Source organism: Taudactylus pleione, unplaced genomic scaffold (genome assembly GCF_031769625.1).
Source record: "Taudactylus pleione unplaced genomic scaffold, aTauple2 ptg000006l, whole genome shotgun sequence".
Taxonomy (NCBI): Eukaryota; Metazoa; Chordata; class Amphibia; order Anura; family Myobatrachidae; genus Taudactylus; species Taudactylus pleione.
The window spans coordinates 7,427,162-7,455,100 of NW_028284409.1; the positions used below are offsets into that span (position 1 = coordinate 7,427,162).

The following is a 27,939-nucleotide window of genomic DNA, read 5'->3' on the forward strand; positions in this document are numbered from 1 at the left end:
CCTGGCGCTGGATTAAAGAACACAGAGGGGGAGAACACTATATGAGATGGTGGGCGGTCGGTGTTCCGCCCTCAGCAATGTTGCGCTCTGTGCGGAGGCACCGACTGCACCACCCTAGCTACGGCCCTGGTTATACATCCTGATGTGAGAATGCAGAATAATTATGTTTTGTATTCTTCTTATTTGATATAAGCATCATATGTTTATGTTTACAAACACATACTGGAATTTCCCACCTATATATGACTTCAATTATCATCTTCTATATGCTCTCCTGAAACTTTTACTAAATACATTCCTTTTACTTTTAAGATTCCTTATATATGTATATCACTAGACAGTTGTTTATCTTATGAGACGCAAAGCTGATCTTTGATTCTGGCCCTATGATTCAGAGATGTAAGGGTAAGAGGTATATTTACTAAACTGCGGGTTTGTAGAAATGGAGATGCAACCAATCAGCAACCAATCAGATTCTACTTATTATTTATCTAGCACCTCCCAAAAGATAATAACTAGAATCTGATTTCATGTAGCCAAGTGAGAATGTTTATTCTTGGTTTTAGTAATTAATAATTTCAGAAATATTCTAAAGTCTTATTGCATGCACCACATGATTGAGATCTCCCCATAGATTTTCATTAATATTCTGCACACTGGGAAGCCATTCCAACCCCTAATATATCATTCCTGTAAGTACACAGTATGGCTGTAATGAGGTATATCTTAGTTTGTAGTTTTGCTGATACATCTAAGCTCAATGACGCTGACGAAGTGCGCTCCAGTGCATTGCCAGTGACATCGCCCATCGGACCTGCATGCAGGTCCGACAGGCTACATCGTTAGCGAGGCCATGCTTCCGAATGCAGCATGGCTGCTGCCGTCGCGATGTCGCTGCCGACAGTGGCAAGTGTGTATGCACTTGCCGATGCCGGGACCCCCACTGGTCCCATCGCTTTCACGATTGTGCTTGGGTACACATCGTTAAATGTGTACCCAGCATTAGAGATGGTGGAAAAAATCCTTTTGTGAGAGAAGGTAATGCATCTGTGAGAATGCCTGTTCCACACCTTCGCATTTAATTAATCTTGGTTTGTTGTTTACAGGTGGTTGTAAAAGAAGACACACTTATCTGTGTACAGCCCCTATTATTTATTTATACAGTTTCTTAGATAGTGCACACATATTACACAGCACTTTACAGAGAATATTCAGTCATTCACCTCAGTCCCTGCACAGGAAGAGAGGAGAGGGCCCATGTGCATCCTCGGTGCAGGCCCCCTCCTCTTTGGCAGCGCAGTAGACTCTGGCTTGGTGCCAGAGTCTACTGCGCATGCGCAGGTCTCTGGGAAAATGGTGCCTGCACCTTAATCCTGGGGACATCTCTAGTGTGCATGCAGAACTCACCATGAAAAAGGCTGCCATTTTCTCTGTGGATTTTGCTGCTCTGCATCTCCGGGCCACCAGCAGACGTAGGACTCTGGAGAGTGCGGAGAGGTAAGTATAAATACTGTATATATGGGTGCAGGGTGTGCAGTGTGAGTCCCCCTCGACCCAGGTGTCCGTGTGCAGCGGAAATACCCTGCACCCATTTTCATTGCCCCAGTGAAACTTACACTCTATTTTCCTTCTCACATGGATACACATACACACTAGGTTTATTTTTTTTACAGCAGCCAATTAACCATGCAAATGGCAGAATGCATCAAGCATCGTATTTTGCATGCAATGCATCCCATCACTCATCACATGCATGTTGGCGTTAAGGTGCCCACACACTTACCGATCTGCACACGATCCGACATTGTGTACGATTTCCCTTGAAACTCCTCCCCGGTAGCTCTGCACACGATTTGGTCCATCTTCAAACGATCTATCCTGCATCCATGACATTTTTCCAGTGCATTATTTCCCAGATTGCCAGATCTGCCCTACAGCACGCCAGATCTGACGATGCGATGTGCGACCAGTGGGGACGTGCATCGCATCATGATCTTGAGGGGGGACTCACAATTTGGGCTTTTTTTTACACGATCTGTCGTTCCGATGCGTCGGAATCGGCCAGATCGTGTAAAAAATCGGTAAGTGTGTAGGCACCTTTAATAAAATTGGTTTGCATGAAGAAAATTGCAAAGGACATCTCTCCCAATAAGAGCTGTCCTTTGCGATAGAGAGCCTTCCACATTTATGACCCAGAAGTCCTTCTGTGCATGGCGTCGGGTTGCCGGGAGGGATTCAATAAAGATGGCATTACGCATTGGGTCCATGCTGTGGAAAGCTCTGCTTTTCAAAGCTTTGTGCATATACGAATTGTGGTCAAACCCATGAAAAACTGCATTTTCGGGAGTTTGACCGACTTATTGTTGATAGTGCATCCTGCCCACTATGTGCTTTGAGTGTGTAATTAAACCGGAGTACCCGGAGGGAACCCATGCAAATACAAGGAAACATTTAAATTCCAAAAAAATACTCCACAACAGGACTTGAACTCATGACTTCAGTGCTGTGAGGCAGTCATTTTCTAACCACTGCACCAGCTTGATTGACCCACCAGTACCTTCTTTCAGGTAAGCTGTTGCACCTCTAGAAACACTGTAAACATGACTGCAAATCCAAGCAGTTGTATATGTGCAAATCTAGGTGCCGAAAATCACAAAATAACAATGGCATTGATCATTTTAACTGTAGCTTTGGTGTGTCTTTTTAAACAGATTAGCAGCAAAATAACATTCTATAGCCCTTGCAGATAAATAAACTGAATTTACTAATAGGACAGCCATTTCTTTATAAAATCCAGGCCCCTAATATATACTGGTTTCTGTTTTTCCCACTATAAAAAAATAAATAAACAAAATACATGCACATTCACACAAACACATATGAATATACTATGAATTATTTTTGCTATTTAGCTAGGCAAATATCTAAGTGACTATTTGCACGCATAGAGATTTGATCAGTAGAAACTGAGTGAATGTGCATTTTTATAAGTTTAGTTACTTTTATATATTTCAATATTACATTCTTTTTTGAAATGACTGACTCCAGTTATGAATTTGCTGTTAAAAAAAAAGTTTAACTATGAATTTTAGTTTTTTTAATTTCCTTCCATTATTTTGCAGCAATATGAGTTACAATAAGAGTACACGTTGTGCATGTGGGTCTACACGTAGTCAGTTGGGGAGTTAGATGTGATAGTGCTGATATTGCTATAATAACATAATGTATTGTGAAGTCAGCTTGAATACCTAGGCAAAATATTTATTACCAGCTGCGGAATGTATAGTTTTATACTGGCCAGTCTACTTTATGGATTATATAATGTCACTTATTCTTGCTTTTCATTATTAGGGGGAGATGTACTCTTGAAGAGAGAGATGAAGTGAATGGAGATAAAGTACAGACAAATCGGCACCTGTCACTTTACAGAAGCTGAATGGTTGGTACGATGGTGTCTATGTTCTAAACCTTGGAGAGAGATAAAGTGGACAGAGATAAAGTACCAACCAATCAGCTCCTGTCATTTTTCAAACAGATCGTAATGACGTATCATGCATACACATTGTATGCACGATATGCGTGCTCCCGCGGTCGCATGCAATGTCATCAAACCTGACGCATGCTGCACATCAAACCTGTAGATATTGTTTGCGGCTCCGTGCATGTTAATGAAGGACAGAACGAGGGATCGTTCCGTTGTTCATTACTTCGTCCTAATGTGTACGCAGCATATGATATGTTGGCCCGTCGGCCGCCATATAGTTCCGGTACTCATCATCTCAGTGTGTACCCAGCTTTAGTACACAGACCCCTTTATCTCTCTCCACATTATCTCTTACCAAGGCTTAGTACATCATGATCTACCCCTTTTAATGTTGTACATTTGCTTTATAATTTAGTAATCGACTTCATCTTGTGAAATGGAATGTCCAGTCAGATTTATAAAACTATAGGGGGGTATTCATGAAAGCTTGGAGAGAGATAAAGTACCAACCAATCAGCTCCTGTCATTTTTCAAACACAGATTGTAAAATGACAGGAGCAGATTAGTCTCTCTCCAAGCTTTCATGAATACCCCCCAGAAATAAAAGTTTTGTTAAGTTTTTAATTCTTATATCATGATTAGCAGCAACCTGTTATATATCAGGGAATTTTCCATAATTAATCAATAAAAGCTTATTGCTGTGATTACCCTAGCTATCATATGCTCATTTGTGATGAATGACAAGGAAACAAAGTCCATTTGTAATTAAGGGATATAAAAGAAATGTGCATTCACAGTTCAATGCTCCTTAATCAGAAACATGTTATCCTGTAGTGACTCAACTGAAATTTCACACTTAACCTGGTTATAGGTGTGCCACCATGTGGTTGCAGTCAAATTCCTAAACATTCTGCACCAAATTATTGAAAGGTCAAGTATTCCTCCTTAAAGGAATGAATTAAATCTAATCGCTAACCACCTTATATCTACCAGTGTTCTGCAGCTGGCAAGTTCAGACCTCAAAAATCTCCGATGTATGTAGTTTCAGTAATTGATTAATGAACGTACATAGAAGATGGAGACCATCTGTTTAAGGTCACATGCTTGTAAATGCCATATTAACTTTGATTGACTAGAATTTTAAGAGAGGAAACTGATGACTGCAAAATCCAGGCATCCCACAAATGTATATTTCCATAAAACCACTGTCATATGGTAGACACTGGCTAAACTGAACTCTAGCATGCTTGGTAATATACCATACTGTATGAGTCAGCCTGAGGATATGTGTACGTGTCTTATGTAATTCTGTCATCTGTCAAAAAAGAAATGGAGAAAAGATGGAAGATCATTGATCTATCCTTTATTTAGGAGATCTGTCCTTCATTTAGGAGATATGTAATGCTTACAGTATGTGCACATATTCTTTAAGACCTATCATTGACATTATCACAAATCCTATCTCTTTTTTCATTCTGCTACCCATAAATGTAGCCATATACCTCTGGCAGGCTATAGCCAATGTGGAAGCCAGTCTATGGCACTAGTTACCTGTCCACATGAGCAGGATAATGAATAATTGACCCCACTAGTGAATCTTATTGTTGATGATGTAGTGAGCTGACATACAGTATAATGACCAGTTTATACATTACATTAGCTCATCCAGTCGACAACAATCAAATTCTGCACATTCCTTATATTTCTAACTGAAACATCCGTGAAGTGCTGAAAACAGTAACAACATGCACAGAAACCCAGCTTGGCTTACACCGAGAAGTATTCTGAAAGTCATTTAGCTGGGCATATGAGCAACCAGCTGGGGAGCCAAGAATAAGGGGAGAGCTCAGTGAACCTCAAGATCCTATATGTACAGGGTAAGACATTGTACCCTTCACAAGATGCATAACTCATGGTGTGTCCAGTGATCTTACCCTCTGCAGGAGGAGCAGACACTACTCTATCCAATGGTCGACAGGCAGTAATTACACCAACGCTAGAGTGTGTGCTATTCTTCAAAGCGGTAAGACTACAGTTCTCATTCAGTTTAGTGAAAGTTCCAGAACTTGTGTGACCTACTTTCTGATTATATCAGGACTTTTACACGTTTATTTAATGACTGAATATGTGTGCAGTTTTCCATTTGGGAGAGAAGAGTAATACTATTAACATGGATAGGTGAAGAAATAAAAGTAACATAAATCCGATTGGAGACAATATTTACTTTGTTAAAGATTGTGTACAAGATACAGGTCAAATATACATATATACAGAAGACTACTGTAGCAGTATCTGTTTTTTTTCCCTCAAAAGTTGCCAGCCCTATTGTTTGACACTTACAAATTCACGTTATGCAAGCCTACTTTTATGTAAAACTACTGTATATTTAGAAACTGTGTAGCACTTGGACAGGGGGTGGGATGCAGCAAGGGAAGAATTGCAATCAAACCTCTAAAATGAGGGTTGACCACATTTCTCAAATGCACCAAGCCTCGGAATGCGATGCATTCTAGGACTTGGATGCAATGGGTAACGCCAGTAACATGTAATATCAAGGGAAGGAGACAGATTGTGTACAGCTAGGGCTGTCAATCACCAATCAGGCTTTGGAATAGGGTCAAACACAACTGAAAGTACCACAATCTCTGCCTATGGCTCCTATACCCACCAGGAGGAACATGAAGATGGTAGTCATTGGATCATCACCTGAATAGCAGCAGTAGGTAAGTTTTGTTTGGTTTGGGATGCTTCTCCCACAAATTAGATATTAAAGGATAAGTCCACATTGAAATGATTGTAATTATAATCCAGCTGATGTCTGGGGTTGCATATACCTGGCTCCTTGAAGAGCAGAGACTTCAGTTAAATACATTCTATGTAGACGAGTCAATGATAAAGATAGGATAGAAATTAGGTATTCAAAATGGAACCTTTGCGACGACTATGCACGTGTTAGAGGGAAACCACCAAAGTTCACACAGTTGGACTTTGGAATTCATTTCCAAATGTGAGGTAAAGTGGAATGTAAAAAAATTTTTTAAAATACTAACCATTTTATTATAACAGACAGTCTACTAGAATTATCTTTCTTTCTTTTTTAAAGTTTCAATGTTCTTAAACTAAGCGTTTCAGCAATAAAGGCTATCACTACTCACCCGATGTGTTACTAGAATCAGAAGCTATTTGTGAAATGGTCCGGGAGAAACTGAAACATTACATAGTCACACCACAATAATGGGGACATTACAGATTCCTGTTTCACAAATAAATGTTCAGAGATTGTTTAGTTTCTCAGTCAGTTCCTGCCAAAAACATTTCGAAGTCAAGTATACAGTATTCTCACAACAGGTAGCAACATGTTTTATAGGTTGTTATTTCTAGTGTGTGATATTACAGGGAACTAATCTACAATATTATTCAATGAATTAATACACAAATGCAGACTTGTACAAAATCGTTCGTTTACATGCATGTTCGCAATAAACTCGAGATCTACTGAACTGAATTTGATTGGGTTTTCACTGACATGTTCCTTGAGATGCTTGAGTAACACAGGCCATATACACACATGCACACCAATCCTTTCTCCTCATCAGGACAGGAAGCCATTACAGAGATAACTTACTGGTCCTCCAGCAGCAGCTCCTCATGTAATCTGTGTGTGTGTGTGTATGTGTGTGGGGGGGGGGCCTATTGGCCTCACGTTACTTTGAGTGACAGCAGCCAGGCAGCTATTGCTCTGTTTCCAGCCCTCTTCTCTCTGCTGCCAGATGGCCTCTCCCATCCCGCCTCCTCATTGTCTGACTGTATCGCCGAGCAGCCTGGGTGGAAGGCTTCTCCGAGAACGACAAGGGGAGGCTGACAAATGGCTCCACAACAACATTATGATACCACATTGGAACAGTGGTGATTGGTTGTAAAGTGCATTGCCTAGCATGGCCAAGATGAGGGCTGGCTCCAGAAAGTTAGAGGAATGTGAAACCGCGTGTTAATGTAACCAGTTGTGAAGAGACGAGGGTGGCCCGAGAGGCATTTGTGTCCAGCTAGCTAGAGTATCCCGCACACCCACTTCCAGCTGACAGTCTCTGCTGAGCCCTGGAGCCTGTGCCCCGTCACACTGAGTGCCTTGTTAAGGTGCCAGCTGCATGGTGTACTGGGAGAAGTTTGCGCGGTGGGTCTGCGCTACCTGGCTCCAGTGCTCTGTGCCCGGGGAGGCAGAGGTGGAGCCATCCAGAGCTCAGTGCTGTTATTGTGTCTCTTCTGCCTGTTTGTTTACCGGCGCCAACTGTGCAAGATCTGTGCCCCCAAATAGCCTCTTCCATCTGGATGTTTACATACCACTGCTCGGTCTGCATCCACCCAGCCTCCGAGCATGAATCCCTGGGGTCGCTGATGCTGCTGATTCCTTATCTGCTGGTCGGGGGGTGAGTCACTGTGAACACCGGGCACACCACCGCGTCTGGGATCTACCTGCCCAGCATTTCCAGGGTGACTTCTGTATCTGAAACTTACCTGGGAAACTTTGCTGGGAACATCAGACCATGCACAAAGGAGCGGACACTCTGGGAGCAATCGTGAGCACGCTTGGTGCTGTCTCATTGTCATTGAATAATTTAATACTTTAATACATCAGTGCCCCTCACAATGGCATTGTGATCTTTTCTTGTACGATGTACTTAGCGATGTCCAAGCACATTTGCCCAACTTTTTTTTATCTGTACCAGATTTAGCCTTATCATGTAACAAAAAAGTTTTATCCCAAACTGACTGTCTTTCAGCATGGATCAAGTGAAAATCTAGGTACACATGTACACAATTATTTGGCCAATCACCTGATATCGGCTAATTGTCCCGAGAACTGTATAGGTGAGAATGCAGGAGCGTCAGCTGATAAATGGCTTAAAATGCCCCAGCAAATAGTGAAATCTGGAGGTCGCATTTTATAAGCAGTTTAATCTTTTAGATGCCTGCCCACCCGATCCATTGATGCACAAACTGAGATAGAAACCGATAATTGAGCTAGAACCCGATAATTGATAAATATGCCCCTTGAATCATACAGTACAAAAGCAGTTATTTGGCTTAAACAAAGTTTAACATGTTTTTTTTTTCTTGTGTACTTTTCTTCATACAAGTTATCATCGACTATATAAAAGCAAAAATTTGTCCTTCTGTATTTCTATACAAATCCACAGTTTACAAGCCATGATCATGAAATTTTACATACGAGCGTATTAAAACACGGCGGAGGCAACTAAAAAAATATGAAATCAAAATTAATTACTGTTCATTTTAATTAAAGAAAAAACACAATTTTTGCATAGTATTCACCTTCTACAGGTCAGGTATGGAATTACAAAAGGATTTAGCTTATCTACTATTTTTTATTTTCTATCTTCTCTACTAAATCAAAATTAATTACTGTTAATTTTTAATTAATTAAAAAACACAATTTTTGCATAGCATTTGCCCTCTACAGGTCAGGTACGGAATTAGAAAAGGATTTAGCTTATCTATTATTTTTGCTTTTCTATCTTCTCTACTATATAAAAGCAAAAATTTGTCCTTTTGTACTTTTGTCTTTCTATACAAATCCACAGTTTACAACTGAAGGTCATGACATTTTACATACGAGCGTATTAAAACACAGCGGAGGCAACAAAAAAAATTTAAATGGAAATTAATTACTCATAATTTTTGCTGGATGCTAATTGTGGGGCCTCACGGCATATGGGTAGGCCCTCGGAGCAAGCGTTTTGTGTTGTCATGTTTTGTCATGTTCTTAATGTTTATTATCAAAGAGAACTTTAGCAGGCTTTGCCAGCATTCTCAGCTCTCTGACTATACCAAATTACGCAACAACATTCACTTCTTTCTTCCAACTGTGTCAAAAGGATGACTTTGCAAGGACCCTGCTGTACTGTGAGCTGCCAAAAAAAATTACACATGGAATGCTTCTCCCAAAGTTTGTCTGCGCAGAAAACAGCGAGTCGCTGTAGATGGTCATCCTGGTATCAGAGCAACAGAAGCTCTTGGCCGTGTTTACACTGTACATCCTACAAATTTTGAATGCTTCTATCTCCGAAGTTTGCTTTACACCGTTACAGGTCCAACTTCCTTCGAAAACCTTAAGACTGTTAATGGGGAAGTTTGTCACACTTTTCGTGAGGCCTGCCGAAGGAGAGGTTGGTTGGAAGATGATGTGTAAACGAACATTCTTAAAATCCCCGGCAATGCCGGGTACTCCAGCTAGGTCTCTATAAAGTAATGGGCAACCAACACAAACTTGGCATAGTGGGGTTGATTCTAAGTTGCATGGATGCAAATGGTGAATCTTTGCATACAGTGCATATGCATATGTGAATTTACTCATTTTTGCATATGTCCATCCTCAGGGCCGGTGCAAGATTTCTCAGCAACCTAGGCAAAACTGTTGCCCACTGCCTCCCCTCCCCCAATACCCATTTTTCCAGCCCCTCAGGTGAAAATGTGGAGGTGGTGTTTTAGAAGTTTCACGGCCACTGCTTTCAAATTGAAATATGCCCTGAGAAGCAAAATATGTAATCAACAACTATGGGCTCCATTTGCGAGGGTGCCTAGGCAGGTAGTGTCGGTGGGATACAGGCAGGATCTCTCTCTCTCTTTCTCTCATTATGGCAAGGTGTAGTGTAGGGGGAACACAGGCAGGATATATATTAATATATATACAGTATATATATATATATATATATATATATATATATACACAGTACATGGATCTGGGTGGATCTCAGGCAGTACTCACTGTCACCCCAGAGAAAGCAGTTGCAGGGACAGGCTAGTTATGGTGTTGATTACGATTTGGGCTCAACTTCAGTTTCTGCCACCTCACTCAGACACCTGGTTGTGTCTCAACCGACAGCGGACCTCCTCCTCCAGAACCACAAAATGCAGGGCAGCCGGTCCCCCTTGTGCCCAGTGCAGCAGCATATTACAGGGAGACTTTGATGAAGCCACAAATGACAGGTAGATGCGGCAGTCCAACAGCAGGCAGCGAGCCCAGTCCTTCCTGAGGAGGCAATGCAGGTGGCGGCTGTCAGTGCTCAGCACCAGTGTACACTTTAATCTCTGCGGATTCCCGCAGCCTCTGCTTTGATTCAATTGTTGTTCTCCTTTCAGTACTCGCGGCTCCGCTGGTCCCCCCCACTAAGTACCCTCTCTCAGTGCCAGGGGCCCAGGCACTATCAGCTAATCGCCCCTCAGGTCCCGGTGCCCCTAAACAGCTGCTTAAAGCTGCCTAATGGAAGCGCTGGCCCTGTCCATCCTTTTCTGATGGGACAGAAATAGTAATAGTAAATCAGGCTTCCGCAGCTACCCATAAATACAGCCACTTTGCTTGCGAGTGCGGCTCAGCCCCACAATAAGGGCTTCATTTACAGGGGATGGACAGACTGACTAATGATAGTAATAAAGTGCAGTGTAATACACCATGTATTGTTTGTGTATTTGTATAAAAGGCAAGTAGAGGAACATTTTTATAGTGCACTGCCAAAGACATACTGCTAGGTTAAGCAACTAACACAATGTACTGTAGTGTGTGTGTGATAGAGAAAATAGACTAATCAGGCAATGCTGTTTTAACAGTGCACAGAACAGAAGGGAACATTAGAATAATAATCCAGGCCATTGATAAACAATGGCTCACATTACAAGTTACAATTACAAATAGTAGCAATAACAGATGTTTTCTTCTAGAACAATCCAGGATGAACTAGTGCCAGAGGGCTAGGAAGCATCTTTTATAAGGATAAAGGCATTTTACATTCCATGCACATTGCATGCTTGGCGTGTTTCTCTGTGGGACATAAATAAATCAGTTAATTTTGTGCTAAGCTGGACTGATTGGCAATTTCCTGAAACTTGGATGAATTTAAGAATTGGACAAATCTATATTGAGCTCTTCTCATAATGGGGCAGAAGCAGGGTTGAACGCAAGTTAGTTTTGTGCAGAGAGCTGAGCAGCTATACTTGCAGCTAAGATGGTATAACTGGGTATGAAAGTGTTGAGGTTGTGGATGGAATTACAGGCAAAGCATAGATGTGCGTACACCTTAATACACTTGTTTTCAGGTGGGTCTCTTGTACAAGGAGCAGGGCTGAGGAAAGTGCAAACTGATAATGATGGTATCTATGAAACCAAGTGTATGGATAGGGGCAGCGCAGTGACATAGATGTGTGCGACCTATAATATTTTGTTCTGTTCACACAATTCAGGTTCAATTACTATGCCAAGTACATAACAATAAATATACATTTACTTCTGTATTTCTGTTTAGTAAATCTGTAATGACAGATCTTAGATTGTAACCTTATTTAACATCTAGCATTATAATTTGTGGGGCTTCAGCATCAGCTATAAAAATATAGGTTTTATATACATAATGTTAGATTATACCTGGTTAATACAGAAATTAAACAACTTGCATGATTAGTACTACTGCATACATAAATGAAGGGGTAGATATAATGTACAGCATGTCTCAAGTTTTTAATTGTAGTGACCTGCAAGGACAATTAAAAATAAAAATATTTTCCTATGTACATTGTTAATGCAGAGTAGATAAATAATTTGAAGATTGCTGTCCGTTGTTATCAGATAAACCCAGATAGGATTAAGGACAAATTAAATTGTCCTGCAAGACAAATACTTTCCCAAATCACCTCCCCAATTCCTGGCCTTGTATTGGACCTGGTAAATTGGTAATTAGCAATGCATTCTACCTTGATGTAGTCATTGTTTCATTTTATATTTGCTGTGTTAATGTCATTAGGAGTCAATCTTGTTCTGCTTTTTTAATCTCTATTACTACAAGATCCCAGCCATTCAGAATTGTCTGATGGGAAACAATTGCTTACAATATATACTTACAGTTTGTTACTGTTCTATACTTTTGTCACTCTTTGGCCTGTTCAGGTTTCCCATTTATGAATATCTTGCAGAATGGGATGTTTGGCAATGGAGCATAAACACACATGATATAGGGGTCTATTTACTAAGCTGTGTTAGGAGATAAAGTGAACTGTGATAAAGTGCCAGACAATCAGCTCCTAACTGCCATTCACTTTATCTCCTAACACAGCTTAGTAAATAGACCCCATAGACTCTAATCTCCAAGCATGATATAGAACATATATTTATATCAGCCTCGTATATCATGTACACAGAATATGCAGCGCCAGGGCCGGATTAAGGTCTGTGGGGGCCCCTGGGCAACAAACATGTGGGGACCCCTATTAAATGTGACGAACTGGGGGTATGCACAATGGGGACCCCAGTAGTGTCAGTGCCCACTGTGGTAGTGCCCCGTATACAAAGCCCACAGTAGTGGTGCCCTTTATGCAGTGGTAGTGCCCCTAGGAGTGTTGCCCCTTATGCAGTGCCCCTTATGCAATGCCCCCATTAGTAGTGTCCCCAATAGTAATGCCCCCTGTATAAATGCCCTCAGTAGTAATAGTCCTGTAGTTGTGCCCCCAGTAGTCATGCCCCCTGTGGTAGTGGCACCAGTAGTAATGCCCCCTGTAGTAGTACCCTCGGTATAAATGCCCCTGTATTAGTGCCCCTAATAGTAATGCTCCCTCTGTACTAGTGCCCCAGTAATAATGCCCTACCTTCAAGTAGTCCCCAATAGTAATGCCCCCCAGTAGTAATGCCCCCCCGAGCAATGCCCTCAGTAGTAATGCCCCCCCAGTAATGCCCCCTGTAGTAATGCCCCTTCCCGAGTAATGCCCCCTGTAGTAATGCCGAGTAATGCCCCCCCAGTAATGCCTACTGTAGTAATGCCCCCTAGTAGTAATGTGCCCACGAGCAATGCCCTCAGTAGTAATGCCCCCCAGTAATGCCCCCTGTAGTAATGCCCCTCCTCGAGTAATGCCCCCTGTAGTAATGCCGAGTAATGCCCCCCAGCAGTCCCTACTGTAGTAATGCCCCCCAGTAGTAATGCCCCCCCGAGCAATGCCCTCAGTAGTAATGCCCCCCCCAGTAATGCCCCCTGTAGTAATGCCCCCCAGTACTAATGCCCCCCCGAGCAATGCCCTCAGTAGTAATGCCCCCCCGAGCAATGCCCCCTGTAGTAATACCCCCCCGAGCAATTCCCTCAATGGAAAAGCCTCTTGCGCTTAGAAAAGAAAACCTCATGCTTACCTTAAGCCCAGCTCCCGCTGCCTTCTGGTCCGCCCGGCTGCTCCTCTGCACTATGGGAGAGTCATGACGTCTCTCCCATAGTGCACTGCGTGAGCCGGAAGCCAGAGATCACGAGTGAGCTCTAGCCTCTGGCTCTGGCTGCCGCTGCGGGGTGGGAGCCGGGCGCCCGCTGGTTACAATCTCAGCAGGCGCCTGGTTAATGGTGCCTCCCTGCGGCGCCGGGGTTAGGTGTCCGGAGGAGGCAGAACTGGTTCCGTCTCCTCCGGTTTACTTTAACCCCGATGGCTGGGTGTGGGGGCCCTTCAGGTGTGGGGCCCAAGGACGATCGCCCCTGTTGCCCCCCACATAGAAAAGTGCTTCTTGGATCTAATACCACATTTTTAGTTAAATGCACATCACCTTTGCATTTTTGGATTTCTCATAGTGTATTACAGGTTGAGTCTCCCATATCCAAAATGCTTGGGACCAGGGGTATTTTGGATAACGGAATATTCCGTATTTTGGAATAATTGCATATCATAATGAGATATCTTGGGAATAGGACCCAAATATACACACAGAATGCATTTAAGGTTTCATATACACCTTATACACACAGCCTGCAGTTCATTTTATACAATATACTCAATAATTTTGTGGTTCAAACAAAGTTTGTGTACAGAAATTAAATTTATTTATGTTTCATATACACCTTATACACACAGCCTGAATGTAATTTTATATAATATTTGTAATAATTTCTGCCTTAGACAAAGTTTGTGTACATTGAACCATCAAAAATCAAAGGTTTCACTATTTCAGTCATGCCAAAAAAATTCTGTATTTTGGAATACTCCGTATTTCGGAATATTTGGATATGGAAGGCTCAACCTGTATAAGATATATCACAGTGCAGAATGCAATATTAAATGCTATATTAAAGTATAGAGAGACCCAAGGTATAAGCAATACAACACTTATAGGACAGACAATGCATATTTTGTACCCCGCTAATCGTGGGAGGTTTAAGGATTTTTGGGCTCATGTTTCTTTTTTTTTGGCTTTCCCTCTCCCAACTGGAAATATGTTGGTGGTGCCAGTGTAGGTTTATGAAAGACTTGCGGCTTTAACCTATGAATTAAAAATGGAAACTGTAATTAATGCTAAACAAGTCTGATTTAGCACTAATTACAGTTGCTGTTTTAAATCCATTGATGGCTTTGGTAAACCGCATCATAATAAATCTACCCCATGGGCCCATATACACTGCACACCCTGTACCCAGTATATATACGCCACTGCTCCTATATTCTATGTATAGATTAGCAGTTGGACTCCAAAACAACAGTAGACCTAAGCCTTTTTTACTCCATTATGTTGTTAAGCTGTCCACCAGTGGTGGAACTACCGTTGCTGTAAAGGGTGGGGCTACTTTGGAGCCAGGTGAGGAGGGGGCCTGGCAATGCAGCAGTGCATGCTCAGTCAGGAGTTGCACATCCTTAGTAGAGACCAATGCTATTCTCTACTCAGGTTGGGGGTCTGGAAGTGGGATTAACATCATTGGGCACTCTGCCAAATTTTGCTAAGGAATCTCTGTTCTACCCCTGCCATCCACCCTAAACTGAGGTACTGGATGTACCTTGTAGAGCCAAGTACATGTGATTTGAAGAAGGGGAGCCATGGACTTTTATAGGCAGAAATCCAATATTGTTTGCAACAAAGGAACAGATTTTGAAAGCTAATAATACTGGCACTCGAAAAATTGCAGAACTGGAGTTGGAAAGCACAAAGATTATAATACAATGAATAATAATGCAATACTGCATCTACAATACACTTACTGCACTACAGCTTCTTTGGCTTTCCCAGTAGCTGATCTGTATTTCTTGAGGAGTTGTATAACTTTCAAATATCTGATCATCTAGGCAACTTTGACATGGCGAGTCCTCTTGTGCGGCTGTAACATGCATCACAGTGGATCCAGGTGTGTATTTCAAGTGCTTATTCTGTTGTTTATCCTTGCTGCCCGCTGGCTTCTTTATCCATCGTCTCACCTAGATAGTAACACAAATTTGCTGCAATGAATATAGATCTTTACATTATGAATATATTCAGATATTGCCTCTTCTGGAGAGGCCCAAGCTGAGGGTGACAATACAAGAGAATAGGAGAGATGCCAAGTGCAGGACTAATTGGTAATTGTTAATTTTAAAAAATCTTGCTTTCAGTATACACTACAATAAAAGATACTGTTTATTCTTCAAAGTAGACAATATCTCTTGGCAACACATGTAGGTAACATATGATGGCTTACCCTTAACTGCAGAATAGGACACATTTATTTTTGTTTACTCTGCTAAATATATTTGTTAATTTGAAAACCATAGATATAGTATTATAATTTATCACACTTTCTTAGTCTTTTCTATTAGTCATCAAATTCACTTAATTTCAACCACATTTACATACAAATAATTAATATAAGCATAGTATTACTGATATCAATATTTAAGCTCATCATGTAATGGGCTTATGTAATAATAACATATGTGCTGTAAGCCTTTCACCTATAGCAACCAAATTGTAAACGGTGCTAAAAAATTGACAAAACCTAATTTGTTGCTATGAATTACAGTGCAAATAAATAAGGTACTAGGTTGTTTCAAAAAGAACACTAGAAAACTCCCTCAGCACAAGGGTTAAATGCTCTGAGTAGAAAGAATTTGAACATTGGTAATAGGAAGATCATATGTTGAGCTTGTTCTTCCTTTGCAAATGTGCTTTGCTGAAAGTTATATCCTGATTGATCAGATCCAGATGCACAGCTGCCGACAGCATGTGTCAGGCCTAGTCCATTGTATTTTACAGACATCACTAAGCTCTTCAGTTTTTTATGCTGAGCTCGGAGATATGTATCACAGAATAAGATTATTATTATGCATGATTTACACCACACTTCAATTTTCATAAAGACAATACTGATGTTGCTGTGTTTCCATGTTATAGCTGTAATTATTTTCACAAAACAGACAAGAAGGGGTGGTGTCACGCTGGGGCTTGTCACTTAGAGGTTATAGCGCAGAGTGTAATTAGTCTATATTGAAATGATTCTTGTGCATGAGGACAACAGAGATAATGTCACATGAGTCAGTGGTGGCACTAGGGTCGGTGACACCCAGGCACTAGGGTTGGTGACAACCAGTGCGGCCAGTGAAGTTCCTGTGCGTGCCGAAGATACGCATGCCCGAAAAGCAGCTCACCACCAGTTTCATCACTCTGGAGGCGTGCCCAGCACCCCCATGCTGGGCTTCCCCCAGAGACTATGCCTGCACTGCCAGATTCTCCTCAGTGTTCCTGGTCACTGAAGAGGAGTCGGCATTCTGGTGTCACCCCCTCAGAGGATTACACCTTGCTAGTGACGCCACTGACAAGGATGCTTTAATCACTTGTGCGGCAAGTTTCCAAAGCGCTCATTCAACATAATGCCCTACAACTGAGATACAATATAATTTAGCAGACTGGGGGTGCCTATTCATCGGTATATAGTCAGGAAGCCGGTGTCCGTATGTAGTCAGGAAGCCGGCAGTCGAAAGGCTGACCACCAGCTTCCAGACTGTGAAATCCTGGCACGGGACTAATGATAGGCGTCTAAATACCGACGCCTATGATCAGCCCCACGCCGTGGGGGGGTTAGGTTTAGGGACTCCCAGGGGGACTTAGGGTTAGGCACACCCCTGCAGGGCCTTAACTAGGGCATAATGCGACCAGTGCCATGGCACAGGGCACCGCAGGGCAGGGCGGCACTGCTTGTGCCTGTCAATTTTCCTTTTTATTATCATTCTCAATTGAAGCCTCTCTCTTATTTATCCCCAGCATCCCTTGGCCTCCCCTATCTCTTCCCTGGCCTTCCCTGGCTCTCCCCCATGAGAACATCGCCCTTTTTCAGGTGCACTATCTTATATCCCTATTTAAAAAATGGGGGGGTGAAAATGCTCTCTCTGGCACAGGGCACCAAAAAGTCTAGATATGGCTCTGCCCCCCCGGGAGGGTTAGGATTAGGCTAGGGAAAGGGGGTTTAGGGTCAGGGTTAGGTTTAGGGAGCGGGGAGGCGGGGTTAGGTTTAGGCACTAGGGGGGGAGGTTAGGGTTAGGCATCCCTAAGGGATGGTTAGGGTTAGGGGGGAGAGAGGGGAGGGTTAGGATACTTACCAGGCGCCGTTGGGATCTTCTTCTGTTGGACTTCCAACGTCAGTATTTCATCCGGCGGTATGTCATACCGATCCCCTATTCATTAACACTAAAATAACAGTTTTAAGGACATTTACCTTAATTACCGTTTTTTAGTATTCATTAACACACTTAACACAGGAGATATCACTGATATCTCCTGGTTAAGTCCGTCTGCGTTAATTTCCACACTCCCCATACTTTAGTATGGGGATGAAGAAATTAGGCTATTCATCAAATTCTCTCAGGTGGCGTATAACGGGTTATACTTACCTGCTTTCAGTGTGAGCAGGTCCTCCTCGGCGCCTTCCTTCTCTCCCTGGTCCCTCCTCTGGCTCCGGCTGCCGCTCTGTGTGTACTGTGTTCTCCCGGCAGAACACAGTAAAGTAAAAAAAAAAAAAAACATAGTAAAGTATAAAATAAAAATAATCTTCAGCCTACCCCCTCTGCCTGGCCATACTGTCCGCTGCAGACCGGGTCCGGGTGGGAGGTCGGGGTCCGTGGCTGCAGCCTGTGTCAGGCGGCCAGATAGGTGGGGGAGGGTAACGGAGGGGGTTGGATGGGGGGACACAGAATTACCGCAGCTGTAATCAGTGCTGCGCATGCGCCGCTTTTGGGAACATAACAGCGCAGCGCATTCGCAGCACCGATTACAGCTGCGGTAAGGTAGAGTAGATAGGGAAAAGTATCTGTTTTCTGAAAAGCTGTCATCGAAAAAATTACAGCTTTTCGGAATAGATACTTATGGAGAGGAGGAATGATGAATTCCTCTAGTAATTAGGTAGAACTCCATGCTAGTTCTAAACCTAATTACCTCCATCGATTTTTTAGTTATGATGAATAGGCCCCCTAGTCACATAGAGCATATTAAGTGTGCTTTTATGGATAGCGTGACTACGTCTATAACTGGAAACATGCTTGCTAGTGTAACACGCCGGTAGTGGAATATTATTATAATGGTTCCTGTTGTTAATCCGACAAAATTATTTAATCTGTCATGTGCTCCATACAATTCTTCAATAATAAATTAAACTTCACCAAATTAATGAATAAATACTAAGAATTAATAAAACTCAGTCTCTACCCTACAATAGGTTAATTAATAAATATAAAACTACTATGTTACACTACTCACTTCAACAGTAAATCTAAAAATCAGTTAACCCACCACAGTGTAATTAATATTTGTAACATTGGTGCACAGTCAGGGCCTATATAACATGTACTTAGGCACTGTAATGTCTGTAGCTGCACAAATTATGTCTACAATCTCTTTAAATGTTGTGTTAATTTCCACGGCCTGTGCCCTATTTCACCATCTGGCTATGATAATTATTATATATATAAAAAATGGAAACTAGTGATGCCCAATCTAAAGTTAATGGCTGTGTGCCTGTGATACAAGATAAAGGTGATGTTCTGCGTTCCTCGTTGCCTGCACAGCTGCGCTGACTTTTCATAGCTGAATGGATGTGACCTTCATTTGCTCATTTGGGCGGAATTCAATTGTATTCGCGGCCCGCATCTCCCGTCTAAAGTGACAGGAGATCGCGGGCCGCTATACAATTGTCCAAGATGTTCGCACTGATCGCGCCCATAGAGGTCAGGTTTAGCCGCGTAAAGCAGCTAAACCCGACCAAAGTGCTGGGCGCGATCGCGAAAAGTGATGTTTGGGCGCCCAAACATGTCACTTTTCGCACATTTCAGCTCTCATCCCCCAGGGGGTGCGAGCTGAAATGTAGCGCTGGCAGCTGATCGCGCCCGACAGGAGCAAGAATAGAATAGCTCCGTCGGGCACGATAGGGGATTAAAACAATTGAATTCCGCCCATTGTAGTACAAACCACTCTCATGTTAATGTTTATAAGTTTCAAGATCACATTCAAGGGGTTTCTGACAGCAAATGGCTAATTGCATTTCTGCTTCCCATATATTGTCAGTGTAATATCTGATACATACCAGCTAGTTATGCTGACATTAGCAATAACATATCTCTATACAGGGACTGGCAGACTGGGTTTTGACTACCCAATGCCAGCTGCCTGGTACCTGCAGCAGCTCCTACTTATAGGTTATTTCCTCCTTATGGTTTACATTCCAGTAACACGTTAGGCCTCTCTCTCACCCCTCTGCCACCACGCTGTCACTGCCCATCCTGTCTCCTCACTTATATTCCTCACTCTGCACTTATCCCTCACTTGCTTCTCTCTCTCTCTCTCTGCTGATTGTTCCTCTCAGCGCAGCTACTGATCCTTATCTCCAGCATTGGCACCCCCGTCTCTCTCTCTCTCTCTCTCTCTCTCTCTCTTTTTTCTCACTTCTCCCCTTCTCGTCCTCCCCTTCCAACTGCTACTTGCTACCAGCTGTCACTTATCATTTGACGCTGCTCATGTGATGATCTAGTGACTTCTAGAGGCTGCTGGGAACTGTAGTCTGTGGTCTGCTTGTGAGATGACATGCTCATATGCTGTAGCGCGAAGTGTTGATATGTCCTATTGGTGTAGAACAATAGACACTAGCGGAATGTGAAAAAGAGGTTAGTGCCATAAGAGATGGTGTATGTACTGTGGGGTCTATTTACTAAGCAGTGTTAGGAGACAGAGTGAAAAGTGATAAGAAAGTGATAAGTGCCAGCCAATCAGCTCCCAACTGTCATCTCACTGGCTGTGTTTGAAAAATGACAGTTGGGAGCTAATTGGCTGACACCTTATCACTTTCTTATCACTTTTCACTCTGTCTCCTAACACTGGTTAGTAAATAGACCCCTGTATGTGCTGCACATCTGTGCAGTTCACTCAGAGATATGTACCATTTTGCTGTGTACAGTCACAGCTTTATCTTTGATATCTTTTTTACCTTTGATAAAGCTGTAACTGTACACAGCGAAACGCGTCTGTAACTGGCTAATTCACCTTCCACTACATGCAGCCCAGCGGAAGCCTGTTTTCAACCTGCCGATTGATGTTTCTGCAGTACTCATATCACTAACAGACTGGACCTGTGCTAGGGGACTACCATACTGCAAAACCTCTGCCAGCATTGCTAAAGTAACCCCATCATTTTGGACACTTGATCTTGTAACTATCACCACATGCTGGATACAATTATTTATATAACACCTGGAGGCTGTTACATTTGTGGACATACTTATGAACTAATGCTCCTTTAAAGACATATAGCTTGGGACTGACTATATAGCCAAGTGGATTGGATGATTTTTTACCTTGCTTATATTATGCTATATCCATTTTTATTTTTACATGTTCTTTACCAATGTAATTTTGCATATATACATATGTGATTACATTTTACTATTTGCTTGAGATTTGTGCATATAGTTGTCATTGTAGAGTGCTGTTCTTATCTATATCTGTACACTTTACCCTTGTGAAGACTATCTTCTTCTATGTACAGCTGCTCACTATAATATTAGATTTTACATCCCATGATAAGCGCAGTCTTGGTAATTATTTAATTACCTTTTCCTTTTTGCCTCATTTATAAATGGTGCATATAATTAATATCTTGTACAATTCATCAGCTAAAACAATATTTGGCTGCCCTGTGTAATAAAGCCTCATCCATGTTTGCCAGTAAAACAGTTTTTGACCTTTCTTGGGAGCCATTGGGACCACTCTTACTTCTTTATACTCTTTCAAGATTGGATTGATGAGCCTCTTGCTGGCTCTACCTCCTCCACTTTCTCACCAATTATCACTGCCCTCCCTGCTCCGTATTGCCCCTAACCAATTTGACTAATTTCGGAAATATTTTTGCATTTTGCCTTTATGTCTTGTAGTGCATTTTCTATGGATAACTACTGTATGACGTATATATTGGCATAACTATTTGTGATGTCTGCTTTGTTGTACCCCAATAAAAAAAATACCTTGGATAGACCTGAATATATAATAGTTAATGCCAGTCAAACTGATGTATATCCTAAACATAAAAAAATCGATCTGGTCATCATGTATCGAAGTAGTTAAATTACTGCGTGAGTAGTGGTTATGGACGCATAATAAAAAACTTCTCACAACCAATATGCAACCATTTGTTTGTTTACAGCTTTAATTAAAATATGCAAGCATTTATGATGACACTTACTGTAGCAAATGAGCCTAATTGCTGTTTATACTGCACCAGGCCTCTCTAATAAAGTATGTAAAGTGACAGACTACACCTCCTTTTCTTTACTTTTCCCTGCAGTTCGGACAAGAGATCTGTGAGTTTTCTTTGGAAGGAGACATACTTAAAATATAGACCTGGCTTGTGGAAACATTTTCCATGATGCATACAAAAAATGTGTTTCTGATTTAATACTCAGATTTTGATTCTTCTACAATTTATTATATTATTTGATTGAATATAGATATTTTACTGTACATATCTGTATATCTAGATTTAATAAATCCTTTTCATTTTGCACCTATACTTTTTCATTCCATGAAAACTGATTATTGCAAATGCTTGGGTATTTATTCATTTTATTATAAGTGTGATTGATTATTTTGAGCTAAGGTTTATATTCAGAATAATAATAATAATAATAATAATAATAATAATAATAATAATAATAATAATAAACAGACCATAACCAGCATTGGATACTAATCTACTTTATACTACACAACTTGGCAGGAGCTCAAGGCATGGACCCCTCTATACACATATAAGCAAAAAATTTGATGCATTTAACCTTTTCCTCCCTTCCCTTATCCTTATCTGTATTATCAATCATTTACTGTGACCTTCTTTCCTTCCCCCCTCCTTCCCTCGTTCACCACACGTTACCTCCTCCTAATAAATATTTGAGTTCATGAATTTGGGAATGTTGGATACATGTGAGCTGCTATTTATATATATCTTGGATTTTTTGAGTTACTAGATGGGGAACCTAAAATCTGACCAGCTAAATAAGATATCCCTTATGAATTTTTGTTTATTTTGATTTTGATTCCGTTTATGTTTTTATATATAATTTTATTTATTTTTTCATCTTCAATTTTACTTTTATTTTCATATTTATTTTTATCATTTTTTATTCATATTTATATTTTTATCATTATTATTATGATTATAATTTTTTATACTATATGGTTTATTCAGAGTTGTATGTAATATTGGTCCTTTTGTGAGACCAAGCGATATGGAGATACACTGTGATAACCTAGATCCACATTGCTATTGGATATTACAGCTCCAGAAATAACAGAAGTCATTGCTCGAACCTAATGGATCTTTGCTCTGTGAGACTAGCATGGAATGAGACCCTGTTCGTACAGTCTATTAGAGAGCCTTCGTGATAAATCTACATATCAAATATCATTGTCTCACCAATCTGTAAATATATAGTCAGATGATATGATGAAAGATTTTGCCACACCTCTATTGTGATTGGTATGGACAGAGCCACGGACCTACCAGTGACGCAGCGGGGAGAATTCCCACACACCGCTTTTTATTAATGGAAGTGAAATCATGTGACTTGTTCAGTCACATGATCGGAACAGTGAGAACATAGGAGCTGATTATGCAGACTAATCTAATTATGTAAGTAAACTTCAATGATCATTATATGTTACCAATATACTATATGTCTTAAACACCTGGGAAGAAATAGGATTGCCTATATAACAACTTTTAATAGATTAGATGGATGTTTTTTTTCTTTTTACTGTTTTTATATGTACTGATTGAACACATGTGATTGCAATTTTCAATTAACAAACTGGTATTTAAGAAGGACTGTGGACCTAGATACCTATGCCTATACTCCTGAGGAAGCTGGGAGATCATACCCCAGCGAAACGCATTGAGGGGCTTATTCTTTACACTCCAAAGACTCACTGGATGTTCTCTGGACCTTTTTGCCAACTCCTTGGAACAGGATTTCTGGATTGCAGTGTTAAAGACCACATGTGGATCACATCTTATTAACCTTCAGCACAGCATAGTGGATGCTAAAGGATACCTTGAGAACTTATGACCAGTGGCGTATCTATAATGGGTGCAGTGTGTGCGGGGCACATGGGCCCCCGGGTCCAGGTGGGCCCCGCACACACTGCACCCATATTTTTTTAAACTTACCTGTCCGTGGTCCCGCGTTGTGTCAGCGCTGCTCAGCATACCGGAAAAATGGCTGCCGCGGCCATTTTTCCAGTGTTCTGCGCATGCGCAGTAGACTCCGGGCACACTCTAGTGCCCGGAGTCTACTGATGCTCCAGTGGCTGGTCAGCCGCGTCAGTCGGCTGCCAGCCACCGGGGAGAGAGGAGGGGGCCCCGCACGGGGAGTACACACAGGCCCCCTCCTCTCTTAAGACACCCCTGCTTATGACCACAGACTGGTAAATCTTTTTGCTACTAATATTATCCTTTGGACACATAGGAGGGGGTCCTTATTTCCAGCTGGAGCGATTTGGGAGTTTTATTGCACATTTCCATTTTGTGCATACTGTGGATTTTTATATGTGTATTTATGCATGCATGCTAATAATCCAAAATGGATACTAAATCTTTATTTTAATGTGCACCATTTAATATTTGAATAAATTTGCATTCATGTTTATTACTAAAACCGTTCATTATACTGTGAGATATATATAGCGCTGGTTTCTCTATATTCCTTACAGGGCACAGCTATCTCTCAGATTGACAAAGAGCACAGCAGGAGCCACGCCCTGTGCAGCAGGAGCCGCTCCCTGTGCAGCGAGGGACCCGGACTCCCCAAACCTCCGAAAAAAGGGCATGACCTAATTACCATTTGCCACGCCCCCAAGTTATGCTATTTGGGGGCATGCCCATACGGCACGTCTCCCATTTAACGTCAGGCTGGGGGCGAGCCCAGCACTACGTCAGTAGCTGGGCTGCCCCAGCTCTCTCCCTGTACTGAATGGACCATTCTTCTTCTCCAGGGCCGGCACCACTGGCCCAACCTCCCGACCGCCTGCGGGACAGCGGGGCAGTGCCTGAAAAACGGGACTGTCCCACTGAAATTGGGAATGGCTGGGAGGGGTGTGCCCACTCTGGGGTGGCACCCATGTTCGACCGCACTGGTCGAACATGCCTCGAGCCGGCCCTGCCATTGCCTCATAGAGTATTCATGGCCGGGATAGTCACTGTTACGTAGAAAGCTTTGACTCTATTTCTCCTTCTATTACTTTTAGATTTGTACCACTTTAGTATATTTAGTTTTCAATCATTAATGCTCCAACAATCATACTCACCTACTCTCCTGAAATGTCTGGGTGAATCTTGAATTTCAGGGAGCTTTTCTAGACTGCCTGGAAAGTAGACTAGCCTCCCACATGCTGCCTACTTCCCAGTAAAGTGGGCAAGCTAGTAGCTTGATGGTGGAATTTGCTTTGAATTGCATTATTATTCCCGATCCCCCATGCTATACACACCATTGTTCACTGGGGTACAGGGCACCAGTGACTCAATCGTAGTGCCAAATTCCCTCACCTCCCATCTGGACTGGTAGTCAACAAGTGTTATTAAGGAAGGTGCAGAACAGCTATAACTGTGACTTTAGCTAGTTACTGTCTAGGGACAAAGGCAATTACTGAGCAGTGTATCTAAAGATCATGGGGAAAAAAACAGTAGTTTCCTAATTAATACAAATTATCACCATGCAATGTATGTTAAATAGTCTACAGGGGAAATGTAATAGGGAGCGATTTGTTGAAGATGGTTGTTTTCTGGCTAGTTGTAACAGCGGGATGTATTAAAGTCAATCTTGCCTGAAAACCACCAGAAAACTGTGGGTTTTCAAACAGCCAACCTAAATTTTTGAAAGTTAGAAGTAAAATTTACTGAATACAATAGGCATTGAGTTTAAACGACAAGCTAAAAAAACATTGCAGCAAATAGGAGCTGGTTGTTTCAGGCCCTAATTACCTTCTATATGTCGAAGCCGGATGATTGGCTGAGACCAGATCTTAAAATTAATATCGAGTGACGCCATCTTAGGTTGCCCCTGACGACGCCATCTTGCGTCGTCAGCATGCAACCATTGTGTGTGATGCTAATATGCTATTATTAGCATTGTGCGATCGCATTGCCACCGCATACTGTTTAAAATCTTATCATACCCCATACGCACGAATACACATAAATATATATATATACATATATATATATATATATTTAAAGACTTCATATATTCAGTGATGACAGACATGTCTTGTGGACATGTTTGTGACAAATAATTAAGAATACACAAGGATACTGTGAGTGTTTGCTCTGCATACAGTGTGTCTGTGACAATTGAAGTATAACACAGACAATGATATGCTGAATGTGGATTTAGAAACAATGGTCAGATGTTTAGCTATCGTTTAACAATTGTAGGCCTTGTGTCCAATGCTGATGTGCTTAAGTAGAACTAACAGTTGTATTCTGGATAAACATAGGAGAGCCTTTTGTTATAATTATCAGACTGTTTGCCAAAGCTTGCTCCATCTATGAACAGGACAAACTCCATTGTCGGTCAATCTTTTAGTTCAGACAGAAGTATATATATATATATATATATATATATATATTAGGGGTGAGCGGATTCGGTTCTACTCGGTTCCGTTCGGATTTAAAAACCGAATCTTATTGGCTATCCAAAACTCGTGACAGCTGATACCCAATAAGATTCGTTTTTTAAATCCGAACGGAACCGAGTAGAACCGAATCCGCTCACCCCTAATATATATATATCCCACCACCTCGATTGGGTGGAGACAGATTGACATTGTTAAAGAAAAAAGAATGTTACTAGATATTTACTCTGGACACGGTAGCACCACGTGGTCTTAATGAGAATAATCCACTTGGGGTGTTTATTTAGATTGCTAATGTTGATTATGGTCTGTCCTGTTTATACTATCAAACTATGCGTACCGGTTTTTCTCCCTATTTTGATACACCTCGGGATTCCATCTCATCTATTCATCTGTTTCTATAGTGGCATTTGAACTTCTGTTCAAGTAGATATTATTGAAAAATATTTCTTTTGGTGTGGTTTATTTGTGTTTAGTTATATTCATATTCACGGTAGTAACGGTGAATTTTCTTTTTATTCTCCTTTTTTTTCTCTTCTTTTGGTGTTTCCATGTGTTCACATATTTCTTTTCTTCTTGAATAATAATTATGATTACCTTTTCTTCTTTAATAATAATTATGATTTCATTCTATTTTTATGTTTATGTATTTTAGTTGTATATCTTAGGTGACATTATTTGGTAATCTGCATCTGTATTATGGGTCACTCTCTATCACTATCTTTAGTAAGAACAATATTGGGTATGTTATGGTGTCTCTGGTTTACTTTCTATCTGGTCCTGTTCTATTATGAATTGTATCCACATATTGTTAGACCTGCCTTTAAGTATGGGCAAAATATGCCCTCTATATCATCTCTTAAGCTGGTTGAAATATTCTCTTTATTGTAAGGTTGTTTGGTGATTATGGGCATGAAGTGCTCTTTTGATTAATGAATATTCACCTGTGTAGACAGCTGCCTGGTTTCCCCTGCACTTTTTTATTTTTGGTGGATAGCATCTGGAGTGTGGGCAAATTTGCCCTTATCATGCGGTGTATTAGGCTTCAAAGATGGCCGCCGCATGTATCTAGCCATCTGATGTTATATTTCTGTGCCTGAATGATTCATGCGTCGCAGAGTGATGATGTCACTCATTTGAGCGCGTGTTTTGGAAGTACTTATGGGGGTGGTGGTGATTACTGGGCACTGGTCTCCTGGATTTTGGCATGATCGGGCAGTGTCATCTGCGTTGACAGCGTTCCTAGAGGTAACTGTTTATTTGTTATACATTGATTGTTCACATGCTGGTTAGCTGTAGGTTATGGACAGCTGTTTACATGTGTAACTGATCCTATTATCCATAGTTAGTGAGGTAATATATTTAGGTGCATGTGTTTCATAGATTGGATCTATGTAATTTAATGTGGTTTTTTCAGGTGATCTCGATTGGGTGGAGACAGATTGACATTGTTAAAGAAATAAGAATGATTTACCTCTAAGCTGTAGAGACAGGTATTTTCTCCTAGGTATGGGACACA

At 41.4% G+C, this 27,939-nt stretch overlaps 1 protein-coding gene across 1 annotated transcript in view; it reads right to left on the reverse strand.

The window, feature by feature from the left end:
* Positions 1-27,939, reverse strand: part of LOC148543054 (uncharacterized) — a 139,753-nt gene that overhangs the window by 44,850 nt on the left and 66,964 nt on the right. The window contains exon 2 of the mRNA XM_088451922.1: positions 15,485-15,697. Coding sequence (XP_088308048.1) covers positions 15,485-15,697 — 213 coding nt within the window. The remainder of the gene's footprint in view (positions 1-15,484; positions 15,698-27,939) is intronic.